This window comes from Raphanus sativus, chromosome 2 (genome assembly GCF_000801105.2).
Source record: "Raphanus sativus cultivar WK10039 chromosome 2, ASM80110v3, whole genome shotgun sequence".
Taxonomy (NCBI): domain Eukaryota; kingdom Viridiplantae; phylum Streptophyta; class Magnoliopsida; order Brassicales; family Brassicaceae; genus Raphanus; species Raphanus sativus.
In genome coordinates, this window is record NC_079512.1 from 10,091,028 (window position 1) to 10,098,854 (window position 7,827).

The 7,827-nt window shown below is 28.5% G+C and overlaps 1 protein-coding gene across 1 annotated transcript; it reads left to right on the forward strand.

Moving 5' to 3' along the window:
- Window positions 1-1,756: 1,756 nt before the first annotated feature.
- LOC108840426 (sodium transporter HKT1-like) lies at window positions 1,757-5,229 on the forward strand. Its single transcript, XM_018613255.2, has 3 exons — window positions 1,757-2,859; window positions 4,056-4,283; window positions 4,886-5,229. Exons 1-3 carry the CDS (start codon window positions 1,781-1,783, stop codon window positions 5,097-5,099), a joined length of 1,521 nt encoding a protein of 506 aa, XP_018468757.2. The 5' UTR covers window positions 1,757-1,780; the 3' UTR covers window positions 5,100-5,229.
- The last annotated feature ends 2,598 nt before the right edge of the window (window positions 5,230-7,827 follow it).

Here is a 7,827-nt window from a genome sequence, read left to right on the forward strand (position 1 = left end):
AAAAGAACTAGGTTGATCATTTATATTTTTTAAATGTTATTTTGTGATAAAATTTTGAAAAGGAATATCTGAGAGATTTGCTCTTTAATCAACCAAAATATCATTTAACTAAAGCTGCAGTCTGCATAGTCACGATCTAATATTCCAATACATTTGCCACACTACTAAACTTCAATGTTCAACTTTCAAAAAAAAATTATATCAAACTTCAATGAAATTTAATAATTATTATCCTCGGATATAGCCCGAGCCGGACATCACTAGGATATATATTATATTTATAGTGATTGAACTATTATTTTTTGGATGATTGAAATAATTCTAATCAAAGCTAGAGTTGAAACCCATAATCAAACTAGAATCATCAATAATGCAAATAATGAATTCAAATCAAATTAAAAATGTTTAAAACCTAATCAAACTGAACTCAATAACTCTCTGTATCATATGATATTCGATTCGTTGACTAACCAAATTGAACTAATAATACAAAAAAAATTATCCTCATCATGATTCGATATTTAATATATGAAATTTTGGTTCTCATGAACCAAAATTATTATCGATTGATAATTTAAACTGACCGCCAGCCTATATACCTCATATATATGCAGTCATATATATGCAGTATATATGTATATGATATATTTATATCGACATTAATAACATGTCATCAATCCTGTGTATAATACATATATGATTCAGAAGTCAATACTCAATACAGTATAGTCCTTACAAGTACGTGTACGGAACCTTGGATTTAGTGGATATAAACTTTAGATCAGTTTATGATAGCTAAAATTTTGAAATAATTAGGTTGTGTATATGAAACAAAAATGTTCAAAGTGATCAAATTGTGAATATTTTCTTACGATTATTTGAAATATTTATTGTATTCCAAACTGATTTTCGTAATCTTCCGTAGCTCGAACTTGAAAGTTCATTATTTAAAACTTTCAGAACTTATTAATTTATAAAATTATATTATTTTCCCTAATATTTTTTAATGATGTTACTTTAAAGAAATTAAATAATTTTATTAGTAAAGATGGCATACAAAAAATAAAATTGTTATCCATTTTATGATATCATAATTAAATGTGCATGTGAATTGACGCATGTTCATAATTCTAAAATTGTAAGAAATAACTGCGACGATGTTTAATGTAGACCATAAAACTGAAGACCTAATTATGATACATTTTAAAGATGCTATACATAAAAAACATCGCGTCTAATACTCTTTATAGTTTTGGATTTGTAGCAAAAAAAAACATATTAAAATACGCAATGAATAAGAAGTTATAAATGAGAATTGATAAAAGCAAACAAAACTAGGATGATAAAAGTGTATGATATCGTGTGTGTATCTATATGCTAATATGCATAAATTTACATTGTTATTAATTTATAATAGTTTTATGACTATGTTTATAAAAATGATCTAAAGTTTATTATTTTATTTTTATAGATCAAATCAGTGTTTATACAAGTACAACTTATAATCTGCAAATTTTCATCTTTTAATATTTATTAATTTATTGAATATTACTTTATAGAAGTTTTACTCTATATCACTAAGAAATTATTGTAATCATATTGGCATGACTCAAACCATGATCTCTCAATTTTCCGTTGAATCCTTCTGCCTACACAATGCTGTAATGTTAGTCAATGTCATCATATGTATAGTTGAGCATGTTCATGTGCGTGTACTATAAATAAACACTAGGCCGAGAATAATCCTTACACAAACCCAAAAAGAAAAGGAAAAAATAAAATGGAGAGACTTGGGGCAAGATTAGCTAAAATCCGCTCACAGGTGTTTGCTAAGCCTCTCTCCCCCCTCTGCCTCTACTTCATCTATTTCCTGACCTTCTCCATTTTAGGGTTCTTGGCACTCAAGATCTCGAAACCAAGAACCACATCACGTCCTCATGACTTGGACCTCTTCTTCACTTCTGTCTCCGCCCTCACCATCTCTTCCATGTCCACCATCGACATGGAAGTCTTCTCCAACACCCAACTTATCTTTCTAACTATCCTCATGTTCCTCGGTGGAGAGGTCTTTACTTCCTTCCTCAATCTTTGCTTCTCCCATTACACAAAATTCGTCTACCCTCATAATAAGGTTAGACACCTTACGGACTCTTTCGACCTGGACCGTCGGATAGAAGAATCCCATATTGACCTCGAGAATGTTATTGATCATCGGGAGGGTTCTAGCCAGATGAATGAGAGGGCATCTAAGTGCTTGTACTCGGTGGTTCTTGGTTACCATCTCGTTACACATCTAGCCGGCTCCTTGTTGGTTCTTGTGTACGTTAAATTTGTTAAAACGGTGAGAGATGTTCTTAGTTCCAAGAAACTCTCACCTCTCACTTTCTCGGTGTTTTTAACTGTCTCCACATTCGCAAACGGTGGGTTTGTCCCCACGAATGAGAACATGATCATCTTCCGCAAGAACTCGGGCCTTCTTTGGCTCCTTATCCCTCAAGGTCTGCTGGGAAACACTTTGTTCCCTTGCTTCTTGGTGCTAATCATATGGGGTCTTTATAAGATTACAAAGCGCGACGAGTTTGGTTATATTCTCAAGAACCACAAGAAGATGGGATACTATCATTTACTCTCCGTTCGTGTTTGTATTCTTCTTGGATTGACGGTGTTAGGGTTTCTTTTGTTGCAATTTCTTCTCTTTTGCACTTTTGAGTGGAGTTCAGAGTCTCTTGAAGGAATGAGTGGGTACGAGAAGTTGGTTGGATCTCTGTTTCAAGTGGTGAATTCGAGACATACCGGAGAAACTATTGTAGACATCGCTACACTTTCCCCAGCTATCTTGATATTCTTCATTACAATGATGTGAGTTCTCCTTTTTTTTTCTTCTTTTTTCTTAACAATATTAATTACGGGAACATAGATCTAGGACGTAAAGACGCCCCACTAACACAAAAATATGAAACTACATCTTCTTAATAACTTGAATTCTATTCTTCTCTCTCTCATTTCTTTATTGCACTTTTGTGGACTTAAATTTAATTCCATCTTGATATATCGCCGGCGTAGTCCGGTTGAAACGTACACTGATGTTGACATATTGTAACACATGTTGAAGTTGACTTACGCATCTATACATGTAGGGGAGGTCACAAACTTTTCAAAGAGCTTGTTCTGAACCAAATATTTCTCTTGAGCATAATATTTCTATTGATAATTTAAATAATTTATTAACTATAAAACTATAAGAACCGACATTATCATGAGTTAACTCCAATAATGTGTGATATTATAAATATAATTAATACGCATCAAAGTTTATATTATTATTTTTTTTTTTGAAAAAACAAAGTTTATATTATTTTTGCATGACCTTTTAAGTAAACATAGAAAACGTCTTCCTCCAGAACATAGAGAAGCATCTAAACCACTTTAATTTTACGAAGTTAACTTTATACATGTTGAAGCTTGATTAGTTTTTCAATTCTTTTTTTAATACACAAAAGTTCATGATTATTATAAATGTGTTCATGTATGTTCACATCGCAATTCCACTACTATTATACGGAATATTCTACTTTCTTTATTCTTACGTTTTACTAATCTTTGACTTGCGAGTCTTATCCTATTTATTTATTACAATATTAGCGCTTTTCACTTTTACATTTAAATTAACCTATACTTTTTTCTTCAACATATTGATCTATGAATCTTATAAATTTAAATTTCTTAATGATCCAATCAACTCGAGGTTACCGTTATCACTATTCTGGGTCGGACCAGGTTTTAACCTAAAAACATTGGACCAGACTAACTAAAAGCATTTGATTTTATGAGCTCAAACCGGTTCGAAACAGACAAGCTAGATTGACTTCAAATTTGTGAGATTTTTATAAGGATACCATCAAAAAGAGATTAAGACATATTTTAATTGAGTGAGTCGGAATATGTCCAGTATAAATTAAATTAAATATGACCTTTAAGGTAGCGGGGAGTCTTTCCTTCTCCAATTACATTCATAAATCATTGATTTGTTTTTTTCTTTCTAATTAAATGATAAGGTTTCTTCCCCCGTACACATTGTTTATGCCGTTGACCGAAGAAAATAATAACAAAGATGAAGAGGGTGATTCCGGAAATGGAAACAAACGGAAAAGGAGTGGGTTCTTCGTGTCACAACTTTCCTTTTTAGTAATTTGCATCTTTCTTGTTTCCATCGTTGAAGAAGAAAACCTACGACGAGATCCACTCAACTTCAACGTCCTTAACATCACTCTCGAAGTTATCAGGTAAGACTTTAAATCTCTCTATAACATTTTTACATACAGACCAGACTGTTAAATTTAATAACTGGGTGACCTAAACAGGATGAACGTGAGTAAACATTTTTCTGGGTTTATAAGATATAATTATGTACCGGTTGTAAACAAAAATATTAAGGAAAAAAATTAGCATACGAAAAGAAAAGGATTGAAAACTCCTCTCAAAAAGCCTTTCTTATATAAAATGGATTAAAAACTCCTCTCAAAATATTTGAACGTTCCATCATACTTATTTGTTCTTTTTTTCCTTCTCGTGTCAACCACTCCAAATGAGAGTTTGTTAGTGAGATGTTTACTCTATTGAGAGTGAAATTTTCTTTGTCCAACCACAATAGATACTCATCAATACTACTAAAAGTTATTCCATTGTATTTTTCGATTCCTTTTAGTTCTTACATTAATTTTATTTTTAATGTTTTGGTACTAATCACCTTTATTACATTTAAAATATCATTATGCACTTGTCTTTTTCCTACATATGCGGTTAATATGGAAACGTGGGGTTCACGAAAATATTAAATTTAAAATATCATTATGCACTTAATACTAATTTAATATTGCAATGGCAGTGCATATGGAAACGTGGGGTTCACGACCGGGTACAGCTGCAAACGGCGGCTGGACGCTAGCGTTGGTGTCTGCAAAGACGCGAGTTACGGTTTTGTGGGACGGTGGAGTCCCACAGGGAAAATTATACTTATATTAGTAATGTTGTATGGTAGGTTTAAGCACTTTACGTCCAAATCTGGCCGGGCATGGATTCTATATCCCTCTTCTTTCTAAATAACTTTTATATATAAAAAGAAAACAATTCCCCCTTTTTCGCAATGAAGCTAATGTGCATCACTTTTTAACTACTCCCCTGAAAAAGTATTGTAAAAATGAATAATAAAAGGAATATATTTCATCTTCTCTTGTCCGTTGTAAATCGTTTGTTATCTATTATATTAAAACAGAAATCATGATTTTTAATTCATGTGTGATTTTTTTAAAAATGGACTACTTACTAAACTTGATCACACTTCATTTTTATCTATTATTAATCTTCATATTAAATAATATCATTTAATATCTTCATTTTTATTTAAGATAAAAAAAAATTTTAATTTAAAAAAATTCTAACAAAATCTTTGAAGAATCTTTTCAGAATCCTTTTAAAATTAATTTTCGAAAATTGATTAATTTAAATTTTAGTTGTCATAAAATATAATCAGAAATTTAAATTTTATTTAGTTTTGATTTATAAACAAAAAAATAAAATTATATAAAATATTGTAATGATAATAATAGCCACTTAAAATGATTACTTTTCAAAAATACATTTTACAAAGATTTTAAAAAGATTTTGTTGGAAAGCAATATCCATTTCTGTTTAATTATATAACATGTATAAAAAATTAATTTATCTTAAAATTTTATATATACAATGATCTATTATATAAACTGAATAGACAAAATAAATTACTAAAAGAAATCTAGCACTTTGAATTACGGGTCGGGATTATAGAAAATTAAATACAAAATAATTCTGAAGTATGCCATTTCTAACAAATCTAACATTTTAATTAAAATTACTATATTGAACTAAGTATGATAAAATTATTTTAAATTGATAAGTTAGAATATTTTATGTTCATAAATATAAAACATTTATTCTAAAAATATAATATGTTGGTAGAGTGGTTTAACATTAATAAACTATATAATGCATGTATAAAAATTAACTTTTCTTAAACTTTTATATATACAATAATTTATTATATAAACTGAATAAACAAAACAAATTTCTCAAGGAAATCTACATTTATTCTAAACATATAATATGCTGGTAGAATGGTTTAGCATTAATAAACTATATAATACATGTATAAAAAGTTAACTTTTCTTTAACTTTTATATACACAATAATTTATTATATAAACTGAATAAACAAAATAAACCGTAGTTGGATTAACCGAATAACATATGTCAAAATACTTCAATTTAACATATAAGTTAGTTGGATTGTATATTTGAATATAGAATCAATAGACATTTCAAGTATTTTTGGTGTTTTGAGTGTATTGTAGCTATTTTAGACATTTAATTTTGACTGTTTGTATATACTTTTACATATTTTATACAATTTAAAAGTATCTTAAATACTTTGGATGTTTTTAATATACATTAAATCTAAAATAATTAATATAGTTAGTTATATAAGTCTATTTCGGGTACATTCGGGTACCCGAGATACTTCGGTTCAGGTCGGTTTTGGTTCTTTAAATACCAAAATTTTGAACACGTTCGAATATTTAATCAAATTTGGTTTGGATACGATACTACTTTTTCGGATTGAGTTCGGTTCGGTTCTTCGGATTTAAATTTTTTGCCCAACCCCACACTTGGCTTCATATATTTTTTCATAAAGAAATGAATATACATAAAATAGAACAATTATTTTTCACAAAATTTGTTAAATTTGTAATAAAATTTTATTTGCTCCCAACGTTTCAAGGAAGTCTGTGATTACACAATATAGTGACTAAATACAAAGTTTAAACAGTGAACTAAAATAATAAAATTTCGTTCAATTAACTTAAGGTTTTGAAATGTTTATATCATAAAAATAAAGATCCGTCCAGTTGGGCGGGTTAAGATCTAGTATATATTAAAAGAGAAGCATTCTAAGAAATGTGTTCACACTATAATGGATACTAGGTTTTGACCCGCCCTTAAAAAGGGCGGGTATATTTTTTGTTGGAAAATTATTTTACGTAATAAAATTATGATTTTTGATAAATTCTATATTTAACTTTTATGAAATTTATCTTAAATTTACTTATATGACTTATTTTTGTTATTTTCAATATGACTAAATTTTAGAAGACTCTAAATAATTCTAACTCGTAATATGATTTTATTTATTTAAACCGAAGTTAAACTTATTTTACACTGATTTTTTTTAATTTAAATAAAATAATTTATATCTTCAACACTTTTATATTGAAAATTTCATTTGTGCGTTTCTTTCACAATTTATATAATTTTATTAAATTTAGTTTATGTGATTTATTTTTTATTTTAAATGAAACTATTTTTTAAGGAGTTGAGATAATTCAGACCCGTATTATGGTTTTGTTGATTTAATCATTTGTTATTTCAACTTGACTTTATTTTGAGGTTTTCTTTAATAAATATTGTCAAATAATTAAAAATGCGAAAGATTTTTTGGAAAAATATGGTACAAACATTTAGGAAACAAACTTTTCAAAAAAACTAAGAATTGAATTATATTAAATACTCTTTAATGTAATTGCAAAATAATGACTTTTGATTGATTGCAAATAATGCTGGAAAAAAATACATGTAATTTTTGTAATTACTTAAGAATTTCAGGGGCAGATTCATAAATAGTCATCTTCTTTAATAGTATAAATGTGGTAGTCTCACAATGATTTGAGAATGAACATTCACACTCTCATAAATGTTTTCACACTCTACATAAGTGTGTTCAAACTATTTATTTTAT

Excerpts from the sequence above, each read along its gene's own strand:
- LOC108840426 (XM_018613255.2), top strand. The coding sequence starts at position 1,781 with ATGGAGAGACTTGGGGCAAGATTAGCTAAAATCCGCTCACAGGTGTTT. Across the intron at positions 2,860-4,055 it reads ATATTCTTCATTACAATGAT|GTTTCTTCCCCCGTACACAT; the intron begins GTGAGTTCTCCT and ends TTAAATGATAAG. Across the intron at positions 4,284-4,885 it reads ATCACTCTCGAAGTTATCAG|TGCATATGGAAACGTGGGGT; the intron begins GTAAGACTTTAA and ends TTGCAATGGCAG.